Source organism: Scyliorhinus canicula, chromosome 18 (assembly GCF_902713615.1).
Source record: "Scyliorhinus canicula chromosome 18, sScyCan1.1, whole genome shotgun sequence".
In the NCBI taxonomy this organism is placed as follows: domain Eukaryota; kingdom Metazoa; phylum Chordata; class Chondrichthyes; order Carcharhiniformes; family Scyliorhinidae; genus Scyliorhinus; species Scyliorhinus canicula.
The window spans coordinates 99,278,631-99,305,372 of NC_052163.1; the positions used below are offsets into that span (position 1 = coordinate 99,278,631).

Consider the following 26,742-nt stretch of genomic DNA (forward strand, 5'->3'; position numbering starts at 1 on the left):
TTGGGCAGCGGCAGCCCCCCCCTATCCCTGCCCCGCTCCAAGAACACCCTCCTCACCCTCGGGGTCCCATGTGCCCACACAAACCCCGTAATGCTCCTGTTAACCCGTCTGAAAAAGGCCTTCGGGATAAGGATGGGGAGGCACTGAAACAGGAACAGAAATCTCGGAAGCACCGTCATCTTGACTGACTGCACCCTACCCGCCAGAGACAGCGGCAACATGTCCCACCTCTTAAACTCCTCCTCCATTTGCTCCACCAGCCTTGTAAGGTTAAGCGTATGCAGGGCCCCCTAGCTCCTGGCCACCTGCACCCCCAAGTACCTAAATCTCCTCTCCGCCCTTTTCAATGGGAGCCTACCAATCCCCCCCTCCTGGTCCCCCGGGTGTACCACAAACAGCTCGCTCTTCCCAAAGTTGAGCTTGTTCCCCGAAAAGTCCCCTAAATCCCGGAGAATCCTCATCACCTCCGGCATTCCCCCCACCGGGTCCGCAACATACAACAATAGGTCATCCGCAGAGACACCCCTGCCTCGTCCCTCGGTGTAACCAAAAATACTCCGACCTCCTCCTATTCGTGGCCATGCTCGCCATCAGGGCCTCATACAACAGCCTCGCCCAACTGACAAACCCGTCCCCAAACCCAAACCTTTCCAGCACCTCCCACAAGTACCCCCACTCAACCCTATCGAAGGCCTTCTCCGCGTCCAGTGCCACCACTATCTCCGCCTCCCCTTCTACCGCCGGCATCATTATAACATTCAAGAGCCTCCGTATGTTAGTGTTCAGCTGCCTCCCCCTCACAAACCCCGTTTGATCCTCGTGGATAACCTGCGGCACACAGTCCTCTATCCTCGTGGCTAAGATCTTTGCCAACAGCTTGGCGTCCACATTCAAGAGTGAGATCGGCCTGTACGACCCACACTGCTGGGGATCCTTGTCCCGCTTCAGAATCAGGGAGATCAGCGCCCGAGACATCGTCGGCAGCAAAGCCCCCCCCCCCCCTCCCTTGCCTCGTTAAAGGTCCTAACCAACAGGGGGCCCAACAGGTCTGCATACATCTTATAAAATTCAACCGGGAACCACAGCAGTGGTAGGCTGTGGATCAGAGGTGGTGTGGCAGAGCAATTTACAATTTCTGAAGCCCGGCAGTGGCTGTCATCTTGTTTTCTGCACTTCCAAATAACTATTTTATCGTTTCAAACTTTTAACTTTTGTGTTTTATTTGTGCACTTTGATTTTACTTTTCAATCATTTGCACATCTCCTTCTGTGTCTGCCCCTTATTCACTGTTGTGCAGGGATCTGCTGCTATTTCCTATTTACCAGCCCGCAGTCTTGCCATTTTCATTCAGGTTCCTCCATTCCCCTCAGGTAAGTGTTTTTGGTCACTCCCCTGACAAATGGCAAGACTCCACTTTACTTGCTGTTATGCCTTCTTTCGGCCAATTCCTGCATTATTTTGTGCTTTGCCGTTTAACTTGACCTGGTGGCTTATTTCTGGATGTTCTGGCCAATTCACTACTGTGATCCCAGACCCCATTCAATGTCCTCTTCCACTGCCAATTTGACTGTATTGCCCTTTTTTTTTGTTGGATCCCCATCCAATAAGATGTTTCAGAGCATGCTCCCCAGCCCAACCTTTTTTACCACTATTTCTTCTATGGCTTGAAGCTGCAACCTCCTGTTGTCAGGCCTTTACCTGACGACAGGAGGTTACTTGCTGTCCTGCTGAAGTTTAGAACCCTGTTCTCCTTTTTAATTGTGTTCTATTCCTTTTTTGATACCCCATCGTGCAGCTATGCTTTTCATGGTCCCAGTCACACTTTTTTTAATATTCCCAGATTTTTTAAATGTAGCTCCAGTTATTCTCTTAATCGCCTCATGAACAGTGTCACAGGAAATCCACTAGGAAATGGAATAAATGCTCTGTCATCCTGCCAATTATTCATTGCCTATTAGTGAATTTATGTGAAATGTTGGCCTAGTTAAAAGCCATTCACTGTTTGTGCAGATACTGCCTGAGGCTTTCTTCTGTCTCCTCTTACATTTCTCAAAACTGTTCAATAAACGCATAATGAAACAATGGGATTATAGACACGTCAATGTAAACTATCGTGTCTGATTAATGTACGATTGTTTTTGTTCTGCTCTGCAGGTGCCTCCAGGTGGAAATGGGAGTCAGTATGAGGAAATCGATATCCCAGTGGCTCTCCTTAGTTACGAGGACATGCTTGATATATCAAAGGTAAAGCTTCTCATCTGTCCCTGTTAGTGGGTGGGGTGTTTTGAAAGCATTTGCTGCTGATCAGAGTGGGTCAAGCTCTGCCCTCTCACCTAAATAGACTAGTGGGAGTGAGCGAAGGAAAGAAAGAAAGTAGTTAAAATCTGAAACACCAAATCATGGATCAACATGAAACTGGCTGAAATTAATTGGCAGACATTGTGTACTGATTGAGCTGGCTGCTTTGATGCACTGTGTTTTTAATTGCTTATCCACAGTTATTTTTCTGCACCACTCTTTACTGATGGCATTAATTAACATCTTATACGATTCCACCCATTCATAGATCATAGAATTTACAATGCAGAATGGGGCCATTCGGCCCATCGAGTCTGCACCAGCCCTTGGAAAGACCATCCTGCTTAAGCCCATACCTCCTCCCTATCCTCATAACCCAGTAACCCCAACTAACCCTTTAGACACTCGGGGCCAATCCACCTAACCTGCATATCTTTGGACTGTGGGAGGAAACCGGAGCAGCCGGAGGAAACCCACGCAGACACGGGGAGAAAGTGCAAACTCCACACAGACAGCCAGGCGAGGCCGGAATTGAATCTGGGACCCTGGAGCTGTGAGGCGGCAGTGCTAACCACTGTGCTTCCCATTGTTGGCAGCAAGTTCAAGCTTCAGGCGATCATTCCTGTCAAGTCTGCCTCAAGCAGCATCCACACAGCAAGAATCCATGGATAGTGACTGGGAGCAGGAAATTTAGTTGATCATCTATTGACACAGAGGTAATTAGGCCGTGGTCCCCATCTAACTGTATTTATTGCAGCTATTCCTGCTCTCTTCATAGAATTTACAGTGCAGAAGGAGGCCACTCGGACCATCGTGTCTGCACCGGCTCTTGGAAAGAGCACCCGACCCGAGGTCAACACCTCCACCCTATCCCCATAACCCAGTAACCCCACCCAACACTAAGGGCAGTTTTGGACACTAAGGGCAATTTATCATGGCCAATCCACTAATGTGCACATCTTTGGACTGTGGGAGGAAACCGGAGTACCCGGAGGAAACCCACGCACACACGGGGAGGATGTGCAGACTCCGCACAGACAGTGACCCAAGCCGGAATCGAACCTGGGACCCTGGAGCTGTGAAGCAATTGTGCTATCCACAATGCTACCGTGCTACTCTTCTGCAGCTAGAGGAAACAATAGACTTCTGACAATATCGAGATTTGCATTTATGTGGTGCCTTTAATGTAAAACATCCCAAAGCTCAGAAGAATGTTGTCAGCTGTGACTCAGTTGGTTTGTTCTTGAGTAACACTGTTCTGGTTAAGTCTCACAGCAGGACTTGAGCACAGGATTTGAGGCTGTTAAAGAAAGCCGGCAGTGCCGCCAAACTGAGGCCCTACCTACCTGCTCATATTGAGTCAAAAGATTCTATGTCACCATTTCGAAAGAAAGATGGGAGTTATCCCTGCTATGTAGATCAATATTTATCCCTCTAACATTATAAAATCTGGTCATTCTCGCGTTACTGTTTGTCAAATTTTGCTGTGTGCATATTGGTTGTCGTGTTTCCTATGTTACACCCGTAACTACACTTCAAAAGTACTTAATTTGCTGCAAAGCCCTTTGAGATGCCTGTGGTCATGAAAAGTGCTGTAGAAGTCACTATATTCGTCTCTTTATTATCAAAGTCTCTTTATTATCAAACAACATTTGATGTAATCTCTGCAAGGAGATATTAGGACAGATAACAAAAAGCTTGGTTAAAGAGGCAAGTTTTAAGGAAGATGTTAAAGGAGGCAGAGCAAGGAGAGGTGGAGAGACTAAGGGAAGGAATTCCACAATTAAGGATCTTGACAGCCGAGGGTATGGCCACCAGTAGTGGAGCAATGTAAAAGAAAGACACTCAAAAGGTCAGAATTGGAAGAGCACAGGGATTTCTGAGATTTGTAGAGCAGGAGAAAATTAGAGGTAGTCAGAGGTAAGACCATAAAAGAATTTGGAAGAAATGGAGTGAGAAATATTGAAAGTTTTTAATGTAATTTTTCCACATAGGGAGCAATTTAGCCTGGCCCCTGCACATCTTTGGGTTGTAGGTGGGAAAGCACACACACACAGGGAGAATGTGCAAACTCCACACGGACAGTGACTTGGATCGAACCCTGGTCCTCAGCGCTGTGAGAGAAATGTTAAAAGGAAGTGGAAGGAGATAGTCTTGGTGATGACGTGAAGGTGACAGCACTACTCTCTGTCTGAATGCAGGCTTGTGTGTGCATGAGTTGCCTGAAAGTTACTGTTCGTCTTCTTTGTCTGGGTGTAACAGTATCTGGGCTCTGATGGGAGCTTATGGTGGCAGTACAATTGAGTAGGATATGTCCAGAGGTGTGCAGCCATCTCGAGGTGCAGTGGGTTAATGTACCAAGTACAACATAATGCATTTTGGTCAGTGTATGTGGTAATTTAAAAACATTAATCCAAGGGATGTCAGCATTGCTTGCTAGGCCAGCATTTATTTCCCTTGGGAAGTTGGTGATGAACTGTCTTTTTGAGCCACTGCAACCCATATAGGTACACGTACAGTGCTATCAGGGAGGGAGTTCCAGGATTTTGACCGAGCGGCAGTGAAGGAATGGCGATGCAATTCGAAGTTAGTTTGGTGTGTGGCTTGGAGGGGAACTCCCAGGTGCTTGTGTTCCCATGAGGGTCACATGTTATACCGAGTAAAATGAACTAACTAATGAAACCAAACCATAAAAACTGAGGGACAAATTAAAAGAGCAGCCGCTTAAAGAGATTCTGCATCTTATCCATAATTTGTGACCCCTACAACCTGCACACCCGGATACAGATCATCATTCTGAAGGGTTAGACACATGCAAGCCGAACAGTATTGGAAGTTTAATAATTTCCGCTTTCCTGGGTGAATGCAACTTTTTTAAAAAAATAATTTTTATTGGAATTTTTTACAGAAAATATAAAAATATAACAAGTATACCAACAAGCAGTAATATGCAACTAACAGCCCCATAACACCCACAATTCCCCCCAAACCGTAACATCACGTGTATCACACTCCCCCCACCGCCCCCCCAACAAGAAAACTTAACCATAAATTAAAATTAAATAAATCAAATTTAAATAAAATAAGCAAACATAATCAACGACCCCACCCCCGGGTTGCTGCTGCTACTGTCCCAGTACCCTATAGTTGAGCCAGAAAGTCGAGGAAAGGTTGCCACCATTTAAAGAACCCTTGCACCGAACCTCTCAGGGCGAATTTGACCTTCTCAAGCTTAATGAAGCCCGCCATGTCATTGATCCAGGTCTCCACGCTTGGGAGCCTCGTGTCCATCCATTGTAGCAAATTCCTTCGCCGGGCTACTAGGGACGCAAAGGCCAGCACACCGGCCTCTTTCGCCTCCTGCACTCCCGGCTCTACCCCAACCCCAAAGATCGCGAGTCCCCATCCTGGCTTGACCCCGGATCCCACCACCCTTGACACCGTCCTCGCCACCCCCTTCCAGAACTCCTCCAATGCCGGGCATGCCCAGAACATATGGGCATGGTTCGCTGGGCTCCCTGAGCACCTGACACACCTATCTTCACCCCCAAAGAATCTACTCATCCTCGTCCCAGTCATGTGGGCCCTATGCAGCACCTTGAATTGAATGAGGCTAAGCCGCGCACACGAGGAGGAAGAAATTACCCTCTCCAGGGCATCATCCCATGTCCCGTCTTCGATCTGTTCCCCCAGTTCCCCCTCCCACTTCGTTTTAAGCTCCTCTACTGACACCTCTTCCACCTCCTGCATAAGCTTTTAGATATCGGATATCTTCCCCATCCCGACCCAGACCCCCGAGAGCACCCTGTCACTCACCCCCCTCGCGGGGAGCGCAGGAAATCCCTCCACCTGCCGTCTAGCAAATGCCTTTACCTGCAGATATCTAAACATGTTTCCCGGCGGGAGCCCAAATTTCTCCTCCAACTCCCCCAGGCTCGCAAACCTTCCGTCGATAAACAGGTCCCTCAGCTGTCTAATGGGGTGAATGCAACTCTAACAACACTCTGAAGCTTGATACCATCCAGGATGAGGCAGCCCACTTGATTGGTGCCCAATCCACCATCTTCAACATTTACTCTCCTCACCGATGCATCAGTGTGTATAATCCACAAGATGCACTGCAGGAACTCACCAAGGCTGCTTCAACAGCATGTTCCAAACCTGTGACCTCTACCACCTACTAGGACAAGAGCAGCAGATGCAGGGGAACACCGCCAACTGCAAGTTCCTCTCAAAGTCATACACAATCCTGACTTGGAAATATATGAATGCAGTGAGGAAATAAGAACCGTACAAATGGATATAGATATGTTAGGTGAGTGGCAGAATGTGGCAAATGAAGTTTAACGTGGATATGTATAAGGTCATCCATTTTGATCAGATAAATGGAAAGGCACCTTATTGTCTATGGAGAGAGACTTTGGGGTGCTCCTTGCAGAGGGATCTCGGTGTCCTCATGCACGAGTTGCAAAAAATTAACGTGCAGGTACAGCAGATAATAAAGAAAGCGAATGGAATGTTGGCATTAGCTGAAGGAATAGAGTATAACGGTAAGGTAGTGTTGCAACTGTACAAGGCATTGTTGAAACCGCACCTGGAGTATTGTGCACAGTTTTGGTCCCATTATTTGAGGAAAGATGTGTTATTGGAGGCAATTCAGAGGAGGTTCGCTAGATTGATTCCAGAGATGAAGCATTTGTCTTATGAACAAAGAAAAGTACAGGACAGGCCCTTCGGCCCTCCAAGCCTGTGCTGATCATGATGCCTCACTATTTTAAAAAAATTCTGCCCCTTACTCAATCCGTATCCCTCTATTTCCTCCCTTTTCATGTACCCATCCAGATGCCTCTTAAATGTTGCTGTTGTGCCTGCTTCCACTGCATCCTCTGGCAGCACGTTCCAGGCACCCATTACTCTGCATGAAAAGCTTACCCCTCTCACCTTGAACTTGTACCCCCTTGTAATTGACACTTCCATCCTTGGAAAAAGCCTCTGACACCCTGACTATGCCTCATAATTCTGTAGACCTATCAGGTCTCCCCTCAGTCTCTGTCTTTCCAGTGAAAACAATCCGAGGTTATTCAACCTTCCTCATTGCCAACACTCGCGAGACCAGGCAACATCCTGGTGAACTTTCTTTGCACTCTCTCCAAAGCTTCCACATTCTTCTGATAACGTGGTGGCAAGAACTGCACACAGTACTCCAAATGCGGCCTAGCCAAGGTTTTATGTAGCTGCAGCATGATTTCCCAACTCGGTAGCACAGTGGTTAGCACTGTGGGTTCAATTCCTGGCTTGGGTCAGTGTCTGTGCGGAGTCCGCATGTACTCCCCGTGTCTGCGTGAGTTTTCTCCGGTGCTCCGGCTTCCTCCCACAGTCCAAAGATGTGCAGGTTGGGTGGATTGGCCATGCTAAATTGCACTTAATGTCCAAAAGGGTTAGGTGGAGTTACTGGGTTACGGGGATAGGTTGGAGGTATGGGCTTAAGCAGGGTGCTCTTTCCAAGAGCCTGTGCAGACTAGTGAGGCGAATGGTCCCCTTCTGCACTGTAAATTTTACGATTCTGTACTCCATGCACTGGCTGATGAAGGCACGCATGCCATATGACTTCTTAATCACGGTGGCCACCTGTATTGCCACTTTTAGGGAACTGTGGACCTGCACGCCCAGATCCCTTTGTATGTTAATATTTCTAAGGGTTCTGCCATTTACACTATAATTCATACCTAGATTTGATCCTCCAAATGCATCACTTTGCATTTGTCCAGATTAAACTCCATCTGCTATTTCTGTGCCCAAGTCCCCATTAACCTATATCCTGTTGTATCCTCTGACAATCCTCGGCACTATCAGCGATTCCGCCAATCGTCGTGTCACCTGCAAACTTACTGATCTGACCACGCATATTTTCCACCAGATCATTTATATGTACTACAAACAACAGAGGTTCCATCTTTGATCCCTGCGGAACACCGCTACACAGAGGTTCCATCTTTGATCCCTGCGGAACACCGCTAGCTACAGATCTCCATTCTGAAAAACACTCTTCCACTGCTACTCTCTGTTTTCTATAACCAAGCCAGTTTTGTATCCATTTAGCCAGCCCACCCCGAATCCCATGTGATTTTGTTTTTGTACCTGTCTGCCATGTGGGACCATGTCAGACGCCTTAATAAAGTCCATATAAACTACATCATAGCCCTTCCCTCATCAATTTTCTTTGTCACCTCTTCAAAAAAACTCAATCAAGTTGGTGAGACGTGACTTTCCCTGTACAAAACTATGCGGCCTGTCACTAACTAGTCCATTTTCCTCCAAATGTGCATATATCCTGTCCCTCAGTAACTTTTCCAAAACCTTCCCCACCACTGATGTCAGGCTCACCAGCCTATAATTTGTTGGATTATCCCTGCTTCCTGTCTTAAACAAGGGAACAACATTGACTATTCTCCAGTCCTGTGGAACCTCGCCTGTGGTCAAACAGGATGTGAAGATATCTGTTAAGGCCCCTGCTATTTCTCCCCTTGCCTTCCGCAGTAACCTGGGATAGATCCCATCCAGCCCCGGAGACTTGTATACCTTAATGCAATTTAGGATACTCAACACTTCCTCCTTTGATTATATTGACGTTCTCAAGAGTGTTCACACACCTATCCCTGACCTCAACATCCATCCTGTCCTTCTCCCTGGTGAATACCGATACAGAGTACTCATTAAGGATTTCACCCACTTCCTGTGGTTACACGCATAACTTCCATTGTCCTTGAGTAGGCCTACTCTTTCTCTTGCTACCCTCTTGCTCCTAATATGTGCATTAAAAGCCTTGGGATTCTCCTTGACCATGTTTGCTGAAGATATTTCATGATTCTACATTTAAGTTCCTTTCTACTTTCACTGTACTCCTCAAGGGCTTTGTCCGTTTTTAGATGCCTAGATCTATCGTATGCTTTTTCCTTTTGACTAAGCTTACAATTTCCCTTGTCATCCATGGTTCCCAAATCCTGTCATTTGTATCCTTTTTGCGGCTGACATGCCTGTCCTGCACTTCAATAATCCGGCCTTTAAAAGCCTCCCACATGTCAGATGTGGATTTGCCCTCAAATAGCTGCTCCCAGTGAAAATTCCTCAGTTCCTGTCTATTTGGATGTAATTGGCCCTTGCCCAATAAGCACCCTCACCCACAGGCCACTCTTGTCCTTATCCATGACTACCTGAAATCTTATGGAATTATGATTACTTACCCAAAATGCTCCCACACTGAAACATCAATCACCTGGCCTGGCTCATTCCCTCATACCAAGTCTAGTATGGCCCCCTCCCTGGTTGGATTGACAACATTCTGTATCAAAAAGCCCTCCTGGACAGATCTAACAAATTGCTCTCCATCCGAGCCCCTGGCTGTAAGGGATTCCCAGTCAATATGGGGAAGTTAAAGTCACCCATCAGAACTACCCTGCTTTTTTCGCATCTTTTCAGTATCTGATTACACAACTCCTCTGTCTCCTGCAGGCTGTTGGGAGGTCTATAGTACACACCCAACGTTGTGATTTCACCCGTATTATTCCTGAGCTCCACCCATAATGCCTCACTACAAGTTCCCTCCAATGTGTCCTCCCTGAACACAGCTGTGATCTGCTCCTTAATCAGCATTGCAACTCCCCCCACCTCTTTTGTTTCCCCTTCTGTCCCGTCTAAAACAACAATGTCCTGGAATGGTGAGCTGTCAGTCCTGTCCTTGTTTTAACCACGTAATTGCAATTACATCATAGTTCCTTGCAGTAATCCAGGCACTCAGTTTGTCTGTTTTACCTGTTATACTTGCATTGAAGCAAACACACTCCAGACCTACAGTCCCGTTGAGCCCTGCGGCTTCCCTCTGCCTGATCTTACTCTGCGCTATGTTTATCTCAGTCTCACCTTTTTCCCCAGTATCTACACTTACTGGCCTGTTGTTCCAGTTCCCATCCCCCTGCCTAGCTTAACCCCCACCGAACAGCAGTAGGTAACCTCTCATCCAGGATATTGGTGACCCTCCAATTCAGGTGCAACCCGTCATTCTTGTACAGGTCCCACCTTCCCCAGAAGACATCCCAGTAATCCATATATCTAAAGTCCTCCCTCTTACACCATATTTTTAGCCACATGTTCAATTGTACTGTCTCCCTGTTCCAAGCTTCATGAGCATGTGGCATGGTGAGTAATCCTGAGATTACTACCCTAGAGGTCCTGCTTTTTAGCTCCTGACCTAATTCCCTGAATTGTCTTTGCAGGACCGCTTCCCTCTTCTTGCCTATGCCATTAGTACCAATGTGGACAATGATATCTGTCTTTTTATCCTCCTGTTTCAGAACGCCCTGTAGCCGTTTAGAGACATCTAGCACCCTGACACCAGGGAGGCAACACACCATCCTAAAGTCCTGTTTGTAGCCACAGAAACACCTGTTTATCCCCCAGACTTATGAAGAGAAAAGCAGTTTTGGTCATATTTGTAGAGTTCAGAAGAATGAGGGGAGATCAAATAGAAGTACATAAGATGATAAAAGGTATTGATAAAGTAGATGCGGAGGGGATGTTTCCTCTTGTGGGGCATTCTAGAACGAAAGGTCTTAGTCTCAGGATAAGGGGTAGCAAATTTAAAATAGAGGTAAGGCAAAACTATTCCTCCCAAAGGGTCGTGAATCTGTGGAATTCACTACTCCAGAATGTGGTGGATGCCGGGACAGTGAGTAAAGTTAAGGAGTAAGACAGATTTCTAATTGGTCATGGGTTGAAGGGTTACGGAGAACACGCAGGATGGTGGAGTTGAGGCCAAGGTGAGATCAGCCATAATCATATTGAACGGTGGAGCAGACTCAAGAGGCTAAATTGCCTACTCCTGCTCCTAGTTCTTATGTTCTAAGAAAGAACTATTCTATCTAATTCCACCTTCCAGCTCTTGGTCTGTAGCCATGCAGATAACAGCACCTCAAGCACAAATTTGGTGTTATTGATTAATTAGGGGATCATGGGGATTTGGGGAGAGGCAGGAGAATGGGGATGAGGAACATATCAGCCATGATCGAATGGTGGAGTAGATTCAATGGGCCGAATGCCGTACTAGCTCAAATTCTTGGTACTCCGAACAGCAACACATGATCTGCAGCAGGTCAAGGCAGTGGCTCGCTACTACCTTCTCGAGGACAATTAAGAATGGGCATCAATGCTGGCCTAGCCAGCAATCCTCACATCCCACAAACGTATTTTAAAAATAAAAATGTCTCATTTTGCACCACTTCTGCTAGCTTGCTTTGCTACTTTAAACCGTGCTGCAGCCAGTTATGTCTGATGTGTAACCTTCCAACTGGTAAAACTAGATGAACAACAAATTATTTATTTCCACAACAGACTTTTGGGAAATCGATCAAAGTAGCAATGTATGCCCCAAACGAACCGTTCCTGGATTATAACATGGTGGTTATCTTCGTCATGGCGGTCGGGACAGTAGCCATCGGCGGTTATTGGGCAGGAAGCAAAGATGTGAAAAAGTAGGTGATTCCTGTTGTGTGGAAATGAGCACTTAGTATGTCAGGAGTTATTTGATTGATAGCTATGGATACTCCCCCAGTCGTCTGGGCCGAACCTGCCAAAAAGTGTTCAGAGAGTGTTTGCAGGAGATACAAAAGTCTGCGAACATGCACAAACAGACTCAAAAGCAGCTTCTTTCCCGCTGCTACCAGACTCCTAAACGACCCTCTTATGGACTGACCTCATTAACGCTACATCCCTGTATGCTTCACTCAATGCCAGTGTTATGTAGTTACAATTTGTGCCTTGTGTTGCCCTGTTATGTATTTCTTTTATTTCCTTTTCTTTTCATGTATTTAATGATCTGTTGAGCTGCTTGCAGAAAAATACTTTTCACTGTGCCTCGGTACGTGTGACAATAAAAAAAATCCAATCCAATAATACAAGAACACTTAGTTGCACAATTGCAATCCTATTCTCTCTCCGCCATTTAATCTTGCAATCCACTGTGATTAAAATCATGAGATTGGATAGTTAGTACCATTGCATATACTGAATTTACTTTACCATTGGCAACAGAGCTCATATTCGTAGCATCTCACTCCACCCAACTCTATAAAGGAAGCAAACTTCCCTCCTCTGAATTCAGGGCCCACAAACTTTGCAGGAGCCTCTGGAGCAGGCCAAATTATTTTCTGATTCTCTGCCCAACAGGGCCAGTAGGTACTGAGAATACATCATAAGCAAAATCGGCAGAGTATGTTCTAGTCACTTGTCTGTACTTGTGCGTGACTGCATGACACCATCAGAGACATTGGAACGCCACCCCGCCTGCAGGTTCCCTTCCATTTCATACATCATCCTGACGCTCCTTCATTGTCACTGGGTCAAAATCCTGAAACTTTGTCCCTGACAGCATTGTGGGTGTGTTTACACAACATGGCCTGCAGCAACTCACCACCACCATCGTTCCCATGAGCATTAAGAAATAGGCCAGCAAACGCTCACATCTCATGAATGAATTTTTTAAAAAGGTTTGAATCGAATATGCATATAGGAAGTGGAGTGGAATTTTGTTTTTCACTCTTGTGTGAGATATGATGGCAATTAGAATATTTTCTGTTTGTATTCAAGGCGCTACATGAAACACAAACATGATGGGGCAGACAAACAGGACGATGAAACCGTCGATGTCACACCAATCATGATCTGTATTTTTGTGGTCATGTGCTGCTCAATGCTGGTCCTCCTTTACTACTTCTATCATCAACTAGGTATGTCACTGCTTACTGAATATCCAAATATCTGGGAGTGGGCTAGATGGCAGCAAGATTGGCACCAGAAGTTGCACTTTGCACAATAAATTATATTCTTATTGAGGGTTGATGATTGAGGTATTCTGATAGTAGGTTATATATATTCCTGTGGGATTACATCTATTCTTTTTTTTAAATAAATTTGGTGTACCCAATTCATTTTTTCCAAATAAGGGGCAATTTAACATGGCCAATCCACCTACCCTGCACATCTTTGGGTTGTGGGGGTGAAACGCACACAAACGCGGGAGGGAATGTGCAAACTCCACACGGACAGGGACCCAGAGCCGGGATTGAACCTGGGGCCTCAGCGCCATGAGGCAGCAATGCTAACCACTGTGCCAACGTGCTGCCCTGGGGTTATATATATTCTTGTGGTGGAATTTCTACATGGACTTGGGAGAGAATATCTGTTTTTTGGTCTAATGAGTGTAACTGTGTCAAGCATTGCAAGAAATTAGCAGGTTCCATCCATTTCTAAACACTACCATTTCCCAAAGTCTCTCTTGTCTCTGCTGATCTCATCCAAAAGGCAGGAGTACTCCAGATCGCATTGCGACCTCTGGGGCAAGCAGGGGGAAATGTAGCCATGATTCAGGAGTCCATAACCAGTGACTTTTGCTAAGCAGGTTAACATGTGCAGATATCAGGCAAAGGCTCTGTTTTGATATCCTCAGCAGTTAGCATGCCAATGTTCACTGTCTAGAGTCCTGTGCAGAATGATGCTGGACAATATCTGGTGTCTGGAAATTAGCAGCTCACTTCAAAGTATGATGTTTGAAGGGATGGATTTGGGAACTACTGTAGCACTTTCAAATATGAAAAAGCCACATCATACGCACCTCTTATCTGTTTCCAAACCAGTGTACGTAATCATAGGCATTTTCTGCCTTGCCTCCTCCATTGGGCTTTACAGCTGCTTGTCCCCATTTGTCGGGAGGATTCCCTTCTGTGAATGCAGGTAATGTAAAATCTGTCCTTTTTAAATTCTGTTTTTAATATCAATTTACAACAACCCTGAATTTAGAATTTTCTCCTTGCGCATCACCCGATGTTAACCTGACTTCTCTTTGTTCTATCGATCAGGATTCCAGACCTACCATGTAGTCACAAACGTCCCCAAGTACGAATGTTGATTCTGGGCATATTTTGTGTCTCTGTTAGTTGTGTGTGGGCAGTATTCAGAAATGAAGACAAGTAAGTAACATGATCTTGTTGTTTATTTTAGTACTTCTATGTGCTTCCTCTTTCAGCATATTGTATCCATTGGTCACAGTGCAGTCTCGCCTACAACAGGGAAACTGAGTGCAGGTTACATAGCTGCTTTGTCAAACATCTCTGTTCTGACCTGTTAGTCACTTGACACTTTAATTATCTATCTTACAAAGAGCTTGGACTGATAATCTTGCTCTTGATATAGCTTTACGCATTTGCTTTTCACTTGAGTTATCGTCCCACCTACTGTTTTTCTCACTATTGTTGCCCCCCTCATATCTTTAATGTTTTAACATAATGTTTCCTCCCATTTCTTAAATAAACTTAATCACCGCCATCCTACCATCTTCTGATTTTCTTTGAAACATTGTTACAGGTGATTGCTCCTTCTTTCCACACATCATTCCTTTTCTTCCTAACCATTCTTGCTCCAATTTAAATACTGTTGATTTTTCAAGCTATGATAAAATTAACTAATCTATTCCCTATGCAGGTGTTGTCTGACATATATGATTCCCAGCATTTGCAGTTTTTATCTTTTATCACACCTTGAAGATGAGTGATTACTGTTCACATTCCCTGGTCTTGAAAATATCTAGGATGAATATTTATGTTCAGATTCTTAAACCATTATGTCAGAGTCCTTCATCTGCTAGTTCATTTTAACCCACTTCTGTGATGAAGAATTTGATGCAGTCAAATTTACATGACATTTCCATCATGTTTTATACAATTGCATCTACAATAATGCAATTTCTATACTAATTCACGCACTAATATTCACTCTTAAGTTATATACCAATGTTTACATCGTGAAATTCAGGTACTAATCTCACAGTAATTTTGTTATGACCAGGAGAGAAGAGGTGGGCTGGTGCAGTGGCTAGCATTGCTGCCTCACAATGCCGAGGACCCAGGTTCGATCCTGGCCCCGGGTCACTGTCCATATGGTGTTTGCACATTCTCCCCGGGTTTGCGTGGGTCTCACCCCCACAACTCAAAGATATGCAGAGTAGATGGACTGGCAACGCTAAATTGCCCCTTAATTGGGGAAAAATAATAATTGGTACTCTAAAATAGATATTTAAAAGAGAGAAGAGGTGAGCTTACTCCCCTCTAAGCAAACCCCCCCCCCCCCCCCCCCCCAGGTTGGTTGCAACAATAGTTTCGATTTCTTTTTCACAAGAATATGCCTTTTCCAAATCATTGTGTACTTAACTATTTAAGCTGTTCGCAATAAGGAACCAGGTTTTCATGAGCCAAAGAAAGAGAATTCCGAGAAACATCATAATAACATGGCATCAAGCATTCAGCCCTCATGCAGTCATTAGGCTGCACACGCACAGGATCAGAAATAAGGCGGGTTAGAGTCCAATTTTTAAGAAGGCAGAGAGTATGTGCTTAAGTATCCTTTGATTTGTGTTTGAGGCATAGATTTTAAACACTGCAGCCGATTTAGGTTAGCTGACTTGTTGGGTGCGGTCAGATGCAGAAGACGTCTTATTATTACGAGATCTCTTAGCGCTGCTGCCTCACAGCGCTGAGAACCCTGGTTCGATCCCGACCCCGGATCACTGTCCATGTGGAGTTTGCACATTCTCCCCGTATCTATGTGGGTCTCACCCCCACAACCTCAAGATGTGCAGGGTAGATGGGTTGGCCATGCTAAATTGCCCCTTAATTTAACAAAATATAGATTTTGGTTCACTGGTATGTTCCTAGAAGAGTTGGATTCTCCACATCTTAACCCAAAAGACCAAGAGAGGGGTGAAGGCAGCCTTCATCTGGTTTCATCCGCTGAAGACTTTCTTGATACCACCTGTGTCACTTGCAATCTCTCTAAAGTGGCTGGGCAGCCTTGCGTATTTCCAAAATTTTTTGTTCAGGTCTGCCTGAGGCAGCCATTGTTTCAGTGTCCAGTACTTTGCATTTCATTGTCTCTTCTTTTAAACAGTTACGAGTTTCAATAGGATTCTAGGGAATGTCTGTCTTCTCCACACTCCCTGAGAGTGATTTGTTTGTTTTAACCTTCACCTCTGAACATGATCTTGCATTTTTAAGTGATTTGCTCTGTCTCAATTCAAACTGCAAAGCTTCCATCAGTTCAAAAGTTATGTTTTCAAACATAGAGGGGCATAGCCTCGTGACAATATGTAACTTCTTTTAAAAAATTTAGAGTACCCAATAAATTTTTCCAATTAAGGGGCAATTTGGCATGGCCAATCCACCTACCCTGCACCTTTGGGTTGTGGGGGCGAAACCCACACAAACACTGCGAGAATGTGCAAACTCCACACGGACCGTGACCCAGAGCCGGGATCGAACCTGGGACCTTGGCGCATGAGGCAGCAGTGCTAACCACTGCGCCACCGTGCTGCTCCCGACAATAAGTAACTTAAATTATTACCATGTAATTTATTCTCTAATGTTCACACTGAATCAATGATACATTTCTATTTAAATTGAGTTACTTTAAGACCAGAGAATACAAACATGCACATACAAACAAACAAGTTTTCTCATAGTTTGATCTATAAGTGTCTCGTCATTGTAAGTTTCTCCTTTTAAAATTACTTGAGCGTAGCAATTTTTCGTGTTAAATGGATATCCCAAGTAAGTTAGGGACCAAGAATTGGTTTGCTGAATCTTTAGTGTATAGCAGCATTGCATAACATCATGTTTGTGCAATAACTTACTGTATGGACCTTCGGCTTTGAGACACTGAATGAATTTTCTTTCACAGATGGGCCTGGGTCTTGCAAGACACCCTGGGAATTGCCTTTTGTCTTTACATGTTGAAAACAATTAGACTACCAACTTTTAAGGTACTGTGCCTTAATTTCTGTTGTGGGACTACTAGCCGTTTTGATGTGATGACTGCAAAGAATGTTTTAAAGCTCACTATCCTTTCCTTCCACTGATCAATACACATTGACAATCAACACACTGACCAATATGCGGAGTGACAATGTTCATCATTATAGGTGATCCAACACCTAGGTGAAGTTAGCCATCTCCTGAAAAATTGATCTTCATACATTTTTTCTTGCATAGAATCACTACAGTGCAGGAGGAGGCCATTCGACCCATCGAGTCTGCACCGACCATCTGAAAGAGCACCCTACCTACGTCCATACTCTGATCCTATCCCCGTAACCCAATATCCCCACCTAACCTTTTGGACACTTACGGAGCAATTTATCCACCTAACCTGTACATCTTTGGACTGTGGGAGGAAACCCATGCAGACACTGGGTGAACTCCAAGCAGATGGTGACCCATGGCTGGAATTGAACCCGGGTCCCTGGCGCTGTGAGGTAGCAGTGTTAACCATTGTGCCACCACGCTGCCCTCTTTCAAATACTTGTGGACCATTATCCACAGCAGGTGTACTTCCATCAATTCAATCCAAACCTTATGTGTTGCATAATAGTGGTAGAACATGATGTGTCAGCTATTTCAGTGCTGAGGTAACTAGATGATTCTGCTTTTCCTAGTTCCACAGATCGAGGAGGTTTCATGGGATGAAGCTGAGCTAGTGATCAGAGCTGATTTCCACAGAGGGTAGTTTCACTGGGAGCTAAAACTAACTTTTACGGCTAATTGGGGCCTTAGATGCTCCTGCATTAAGCAGTGTGACCTGGGGGTCCACCCTCCCTAACTAATTCTGACATCCTGGGTGTACGAATATGGAGAGTGGGAACTCTACTTCATTAGGACAGGAAATAGGAGGAGGAATGTACCTTTGCGATAGAGAATTCCAACGGTTCACAAGTGAAGAAATTTCTCCCCGTACAATCCTAAATGACCAATCCTTTATTCTGAGACTCTGATCCCTATTTATAGACTTGCCTGCCCGGGAATACATTTTCCTAACACCTAACCTGTCAAGCTCCTTAAGAATTTAATATGTTTCAATGTGATCACCTCTCAATCTTCTAAACTGTAGGGTGGTACAGTGGTTAGCACTGTGCCTTAACTGCACCAGGGACCCAGATTTGATTCTGACTTTAGGTGACCTCTGTGGAGATTGCACATTCTCCCTGTGTCTGCTTGGGTTTCCTCCGGTGCTCCAGTTTTCTCCCACAGTCCAAAGATGTGCAGGTTCAGCGAATTGGCCATGTTAAATTGCCCTTTAGTGTTCAAAGATGTGTAGGTTAGGTTAAGAGATTACTCTTGGTTATTGAGAGTGGGCTTGGTTCGAGTGCTCTTACAGAGGGTTGATGCAGACTCGGTGGGTCGAATGCCTCTTCTGACCCATTTATTCAATCAGTCCTTGTTAGACAATCCTCTTATCCCAGGAATCATTCTGGTGAACCTCCATTGCACTCCCTCTAAGGTAGTATATCCTTTCCTCGGTAAGGAGACCAAAACTGTATGTTATCCCAGGTGTGGTTTTACCAAGAACTGTACAATTGCAGCGTAATTTCTTTACTCTTGTATGCCAGCCCTTTTACAGTAAAAGCTAACTTACCATTTGCTTTCCTAACTACTCACTGTACCTGCATGTTAACCATTGTGATTCCCTAATTACAATCAGACTTTTGGAAATCCTTCTAAAATTAGTGTGGTCAGGATTTGGAAACATTTAAACCAGTAATAAAAACAGAAAATGCTTCTGTCAAGTTATTGCTTTGGGCCGATATCCTTTGATCAGAACCAGAAATTAATTCTGTTTAAACATATTAAACCTGTTACATATGTGCAGCAATTTCCGTTTAAATTGCTAGGTGGTGCTAACTGCAAATTATAGGCTAGTACTGTCCTATTAGCATTAAAGGCCAGGGCTCACATGTATCAGATGCCAGTTTTTATGCCCAGATCCCATACGAGAGTCAAAAAATTATGATCCTTGTTGTTGTCACCATACAAGATCAGATATCAACATGAGGACTTGCCTGGACAGAGATGATACATAATGAAGTAATAACGGTAGCTTTGCTGCATAATCCAGTGTCATGCCACGCTGCAAATTCTGTCAATTGGGAGGATCTGACAGAATGTAAATCCTTGTCTACTCATCTTGCTGAGATCTTGTTGTACTGCAGCATTCAGAGCAGCACCAGGCTGTGTTGTCCTCGCTTGATTATTTGAGAAACGTGTTTATGGTCTGACATTCGGACATGGTGGGTTCTATACTTTTTCCAATTCTGTTGCTAATTCCTGTCTTTAGTTTAATCGACATAGGAAGTGCCATGTTTTAAAGCGATTGAAATCCATTAGTTGAAATCGGGGAGGCAGTGATGTTGTAATATTGTCGCTAGACTAGTAATCCAGAGACCCATGGGTCATGCTCTGGGGACCCGGGTTCGAATCCCACCACGGCCGATGGTGAAACTCTCATTCAGTAAAAACTTGGAATTAAATACCTGGCTTCTACAATGACCATGAAACCATTGTCGTTAAAGCCCATCTGGTATGTCCTTTAGGGAAGGAAATTGCCACATTTACCTGGTTTGGCCTTCATATGACTCCAGATCCACAGCAATGTGGTTGACTCTTAAATGCCCTCGGGTATGGGCAGTGAATGTTGGCCCAACCAGCGACGCCCACATCCCATGAGGAATTTTAAAATATAACAGGCAAATGCATTTTATTACTGAATCATTTCACATTTCTTGCACAAAGAAGAGATGCCAGGGTTTTTTTTTTCTAATGAGTCCAATTTCAAAGTCTTTTGCTGCTGGTCACTCAGTCCATTGGCTGCAAAAGACAATTCCCAGCATAGACTGCTGAAATTGGCAATTGAAAACTGCAGCAAGTGACCTGGCAGTAACTATTCACAAAAATAGCCGTAGAACTCCAGTCTGTAACCTATTTTTTTTTTTTTTTTTTTTTTATAAATTTAGATTACCCAATTATTTTTTCCAATTAAGGGGCAATTTAGCGTGGCCAATTCACCTAACCTGCACATCTTTGGGTTGTGGGGGCGAAACCCACGCAGACACGGGGAGAATGTGCAAACTCCACACGGACAGTGACCCAGGGCCGGGATTCGAACCCGGGTCCTCAGCGCCGTAGGCAGCAATGCTAACCACTGTGCCACCGTGCTGCCCGTGTAACCTATTTTTATGATGAGTGCTCCGGTTTCCTCCCACAGTCCAAAGATGTGCAGGTTAGATGGATTGGCCATGCTAAATTTAAAGTCTTTAATATCCAAAAGGTTAGGTGGGGTTACAGGGTTATGGGGACAGGGTAAGGGCGTGGGCCTAGGTAGGGTACTCTTTTGACGGGTCGGTACAGACTCGATGGGCTGAATGGCTTCCTTCGGCACTGTAGGGATTCTATGTGCTTACATATTTTTAGAATTGTAATCTAGTCCTGAGAGCTCTGTGTACCTTTTTATAAATTTAGAGTACCCAATTATCTTTTTTTTAATTAAGGGGCAATTTAGCGTGGCCAATTCACCTATCCTGCACATCTTTGGGTTTGTAGGGGTGAGACTCACGCAGACACAGGGAGAATGCGCAATCTCCACAGTACGACATGGTAGCACAGTTGTTAGCACTGTTGCTTTACAGCTCCAGGGTCTCGGGTTCAATTCCCGACTTGGGTCACTGTGCGGAGTCAGCACGTTCTCCCAGTGTCTGCATAGGTTTCCTCCCACAGTCCAAAGATGTGCAGATTAGGTGGATTGGCCATGCTAAATTGCCCCCATAAACCTCCACAGGGATAGTGACCTGGGGCAGGATCGAACCCGGGTCCTTGGTGGCGTGAGGTAGCAGTGCTAACTACTGTGCTGCCTGAGGGTTCTGTGTATTAACGTAAATTATTCACAGTCTGATTTGTGCAATTAGATCAACCTCTAATATATCCATTTCACACCTCGAGCATAATCGATAAAGAATCAGAAATGTTCCAGCATGGAAACAGGTCATTCGACCTGTTAAGTCTGCATGGCTGTTTTCTTCATGTATGCCACAGAGTTTTTTTTTTAATACACCCAAACATTCAAAGAAAAGAAAATAGTAAATAATAATAAAAAAATACAATAAAAAATAAAATAGAATAACTGGTCGGGTATTGTGCACCAGCTCAACAGCAGCAACTCTGTACACCTGGCAAAATTATTTCCAACACATAAGTGGGCGACTGGGGGGGGGGGGGGGGGGGGGCGGGCGGAGGAGGGAGGTGGGGGGGGGTGAATATACATTTGGCTCTCTCTTCCTCTCTCTTGCTCTCTCTCGCACTCACTCTCTCTCTCTCTCTCTCTCTCTCTCCCTCACCTCCATGGTTCTCCTGTCTTGTTCCCTGTCTCTTCCCTCTCCTGTGATTCGCCTTTCTTTCCTCTTAGGTTTAGCTGTTCTCTCTCCTTCTCCCCCCCCCCCCCCCGGTCCATCTCTCCCTCTCGTGCTTTGCCGACTTCCCCCTGAATCTTGGCTACCTGGCTATTCTTCCGCTTGTTCGTTGGCCACAAACAGGTCCCGGAACAATTGCGTGAATGGTTCCCACGTTCTGTGGAAGCCGTCGCCTGACCCTCGGATGGCGAATTTGATTTTCTCCATTTGGAGAGATTCTGAGAGGTCAGACAGCCAGTCTGCAGCTTTGGGTGGAGCTGCTGACCGTCAGCCGAACAGGATTCTACGGCGGGCGATCAGGGAGGCAAAAGCAAGGGCCGTCCGCCCTCCTCCCCAGGAATAGATCTGGCTAGTCCGAAACCCCGAAAACCGCCCCTTTCGGGCATGGCTCCACCCTCATTCCCACCACTTTGAACATTGCCTCAAAGAAGGCTGTCCAGTACCCTGCAAGTCTGGGGCAAGACCAAAACATGTGGGCATGGTTGGCTGAGCCTCCTTGGCACCGTTCACATCTGTCCTCCATCTCCGGGAAGAACCTACTCATACGGGTTCTTGTTAAGTGGGCTCTATGTACCACTTTTAGCTGCGTCAAGCTGAGCCTTGTGGAGGTGGAGTTGACCCTATGCAGTGCTTCACTCCAGAGTCCCCACCCTGTCTCAATCCCCAGGTTCTCCTCCCATTTCTTTCTTGTTGCATCCAGTACGGTGTCGGCCCTTTCTACCAGTCGGTCATACATGTCACTACAGTTTCTTTTATCTAGCATGCTTGCGTCCAGTAGTTCTTCCAGTAGTGTCTGTCATGACGGTTGTGAGTACGTCCTTGTCTCCTTTCGTCGGAAGCTTTTGAGCTGTAGGTACCTTAGCTCGTTCCCCCTGGCTAGCTGGAATTTCTCTGTCAGTTCGTCTAGTGTTGCGATCCTGCCGTCCGTGTATAGGTCCCTGCCTGTCAGTGTCCCTCCGTCCTACCCCCACCTTTTGATGGTGGCGTCAGTCAGTGCTGGTGTGAACCTATGGTTGTTGCAGATGGGAGCTTTGTCCGACATTTCGGTCAGGCCAAATTGCTGCCGTAGTTGGTTCCAGGATTGGAGGGTGGCTATCACCACCGGGCTGCTGGAGTGTGGGGTGGGGATGGGAGTGCTGCCGTGGCGAGGGCCCAGAGGGAGGTCCCTGTGCAGGAGGCCTCTTCCGTGCGCACCCACTCGGCTTCTGGCTCCTTGAGCCATCCCCTTATTCGCTCAGCCGTTGATGCCCAGTGGTAGAATTGTAGGTTTGGTAGGGCTAGGCCCCCCCCCGGATTTTGTTTGTTTTTTGTAGGACCTTCTTTGGGATCCTAGCATCCATCCTCTCCCCCCCCCCCCCCCCCCCCCCCCCCCCCCCCCCCCCCCCCCCCCCCCGAACCGCTCCAGTACCTCTTTGAGGTATTTCCATTTGACTCTGTCGAAGGCCATTTCTGCGTCTGGGAGACGATCACCTCTGGTGTTCTCTCCCCGAAGGGGGTCATTATCACGTTCAGCAGGTGCCTGATGTTCGAGGTAAGCTGTCCTCTGCGACCACCTCAGATACACCGGTTTCTAGCCTTTTGGCCAGGATTTTGGACAGTATTTTGGCATCCGCGTTCAGCAGGGAGATGGGTCTGTATGACCCACATTCCGTTAGGTCTTTGATGTATGCCACAAAATTGACGCATTGCCTTGATCCCTCTCCGTAACCTTTTAATGTCTGCCTTTTTGAAAACAATGAAGAATTTCTAAAACTTGGTATCAGTTACTTGACCTGTGAAGATTTTTTTTTTTAAATTTAGAATACCCAATTATTTTTTTCCAATTAAGGGGCAATTTAGTGTGGCCAATCCACCTAACCTGCGCATCTTTGGGTTGTGGGGGTGAAACCCACACACACATGGGGAGACTGTGCAATCTCCACATGGACAGTGACCCAGGGCCAGGATTCATAGCTGGATCCTCAGCGCTGTAGGCAGCAATGCTAACCACTCTGCCACTGTGCTGCCCTGTTGAATCTTATTTCTAACCTCTCCTTTAATTCTTTTAGTTGCTCTTCTGCCTCACGGCGCCGAGGACGGGGTTCGAATTCCGCCCTGGGTCACTGTCCGCGTGGAGTTTGCACATTCTCCCCGTTTTTGCGTGGGGCTCACCCCCACAACCCAAAGATGTGCAGGGTGGGTGGATTGGCCGCGTTAAATTGACCATTAATTGGAAAAAATAATCGGGTATTCTAAATTTATTTTTAAAATTATTTTTGTCGCTATCTTTAACGTATGCCCCATCTTTAATAATCTGTCACTCTGTACCTTCGAACATGGCACAGTGGTTAGCACTGTTGCTTCACAGCTCCAGGGTCCCAGATTCGACTCCGACTTGGGTTACTATCTGTGTGGAGTCTGCCCATTCTCCCCGTGTCTATGTGGGTTTCCTCCGGTTTCCTCCCACAAGTGGTAGGAACGGTAGCATGGTGGGCAGCATCAATGCTTCACAGCTCCAGGGTCCCAGGTTCGATTCCCGGCTGGGTCACTGTCTGTGTGGAGTCTGCACGTCCTCCCCGTGTGTGCGTGGGTTTCCTCCGGGTGCTCCGGTTTCCTCCCACAGTTCAAAGATGTGCGGGTTAGGTGGATTGGCCAGGCTAAATTGCCCTTAGTGTCCTAAAAAATAAGGTTAATGGGGGTTGTTGGGTTACTGGTATAGGGTGGATACGTGGGCTTGAGTAGGGTGATCATTGCTCGGCACAACATCGAGGGCCGAAGGGCCTGTTCTGTGCTGTACTGTTCTAAAAGTCCCGAAAGACGTGCTGTTAGGTAATTTGGACATTCTGAATTCTCCCTCAGTGTACCCGAACGGGCGCCGGAATGTGGCGTCTAGAGGCTTTTCACAGTAACTTCATTGCAGTACTAATGTAAGCCTACTTGTGACAATAAAGATTATTATTAAAAATATTTCTTAATCTTGAACACCTCTGCTTTCTCCACTCAAGTGAAAAGATTCCTAACACCTGAAGTCTGTTCATAACTCTAACCCTTGATCCCCAATTATATCCTAATGAACCTTCATTGCACCTTTTTATCCATCAAGATATTAACAGACAAAGACAAGGGAGATAACGATAAACTATTTCTACTGATTGGAAATTTAAAACTAGGCGTGCATAGTCTAAATTAGGGCCAGACCATTGAGGAGAGATGTTCGGAAGCACTTCATGCCACGGGTGGTACAGATTTAGAACTCTCTCCCACAAACAGCAGCTGAAGCTAGAACAGTTCATTTTAAATCTGAGATAGATAGATTTTTGTTTAGCAAAGATATTAAGGAGTATGGGCCAAAGGCAGATATCTGGAGTTAGGCCACAGATCCATCATGATCTCATTGAATGGCAAGAGAGGCTTGAGGGACTGAATGGCCACTTTTCCTATGTTGTATTCTTCCTGAGTCACCAAAAATATTAATTTTTCAGGTGGTGTGTGCACCAGTTTTCACTGGTTTGGTGTTAGTTTATTATTAAACCTTTGGCATGTGGAAACATGCATTTTGGATCAAATGCCCTTATATTCTTATGAAATATAGTCATTTTCATATGACTAGAAAGCATTGTGCGTTCTAAAGAATGTTTGTCAATGATTCTAAAGTGCTACATGCTATGTAAGAAATTATTGACAATGAGGTCTGACCAATGTCCAATCTGCTTTAGAGGTGTAGTTGACCAGCGTTTTGTGTATAGTTTTTTAAAATAAATTTAGAGTACCCAATTCATTTTTTCCAATTAAGGGGCAATTTTAGTGTGGCCAATCCACCTACCCTGCACATCTTTGGGTTGTGGGGGCGAAACCCACGCAAACACGGGGAGAATGTGCAAACTCCACACGGACAGTGACCCAGAGCCGGGATCAAACCTGGGACCTCAGCGCCGTGAGGCTACAGGGCTAACCCACTGAGCCACCATGCTGCCCTCTTTTGTGTATAGTTAATTAGTAATATTTATTTTATGTCAACATCAGAATCATCCTGATTTTTCCTTCTAACGTTTTCTGGCGATGCAGTGGGAGGCGGGCAATGTGTTGGGGACCTGTAAACCAGTGGGGAGGCAGTGTCTGGGGACCTGTAAACGAGCAGGGAGGCAGTGTGTGGGGACCTGTGAACCAGTGGGGAGGCAGTGTGGGGACCTGTAAACGAGCAGGGAGGCAGTGTGTGGGGATCTGTAAATGAGCAGGGAGGCAGTGCGTGAGGACCTGTGAACCAGCGGGGAGGCAGTGTGTGGGAAGCTATGAACCAGCAGGGAGGCAGTGTGTGAGGACCTGTGAACCAGCGGGGAGGCAGTGTGTGAGGACCTGTGAACCAGCGGGGAGGCAGTGTGTAGGGAGCTGTGAACCAGCAGGGAGGCAGAGCGTTGGGACCTGTAAACGAGCAGGGAGGCAGTGCGTGGGAACCTGTGAACCAGCAGGGAGGCAGTGTGTGGGAACCTGTAAACGAGCAGGGAGGCAGTGTGTGGGAACCTGTGAATCAGCAGGGAGGCAGCGTGCGGGGAGCTGTAAACGAGCAGGGAGGCAGTGTGTGGGGAGCTGTAAACGAGCAGGAAGGCAGTGTGTGGGGACCTGTGAATCAGCAGGGAGGCAGCATGCGGGGAGCTGTAAACGAGCAGGGTGGCAGTGTCTGGGGACCTGTAAACGAGCAGGGAGGCCGTGTGTGGGGTCCTGTAAACGAGCAGGGAGGCAGTGTGTGGGGAGCTGTGAACCAGCGGGGAGGCAGTGTGTGGGGACCTGTAAACGAGCGGGGAGGCCGTGTGTGGGGATCTGTAAACGAGCAGGGAGGCAGTGTGTGGGGAGCTGTGAACCAGCGGGGAGGCAGTGTGTGGGGACCTGTAAACGAGCGGGGAGGCCGTGTGTGGGGATCTGTAAACGAGCAGGGAGGCAGTGTGTGGGGACCTGTGAACCAGTGGGGAGGCAGTGTGGGGACCTGTAAACGAGCAGGGAGGCAGTGTGTGGGGATCTGTAAATGAGCAGGGATGCAGTGTGTGGGGAGCTGTGAACCAGCGGGGAGGCAGTGTGTTGGGAGCTGTGAACCAGCAGGGATGCAGTGTGTGGGGAGCTGTGAACCAGCGGGCAGGCAG

General features: G+C 46.2%; 1 protein-coding gene across 1 annotated transcript in view; it reads left to right on the plus strand.

The window, feature by feature from the left end:
* The window catches only part of sppl2 (signal peptide peptidase-like 2), a gene marked incomplete at its 5' end in the record, with an annotated part of 52,578 nt that overhangs the window by 13,547 nt on the left and 12,289 nt on the right, over window positions 1-26,742 (plus strand). The window contains 6 exons of the mRNA XM_038776564.1: window positions 2,155-2,244; window positions 11,683-11,822; window positions 12,937-13,076; window positions 13,983-14,079; window positions 14,205-14,315; window positions 17,077-17,158. Of these exons, the coding sequence (XP_038632492.1) occupies window positions 2,155-2,244; window positions 11,683-11,822; window positions 12,937-13,076; window positions 13,983-14,079; window positions 14,205-14,315; window positions 17,077-17,158 (660 nt within the window). The remainder of the gene's footprint in view (window positions 1-2,154; window positions 2,245-11,682; window positions 11,823-12,936; window positions 13,077-13,982; window positions 14,080-14,204; window positions 14,316-17,076; window positions 17,159-26,742) is intronic.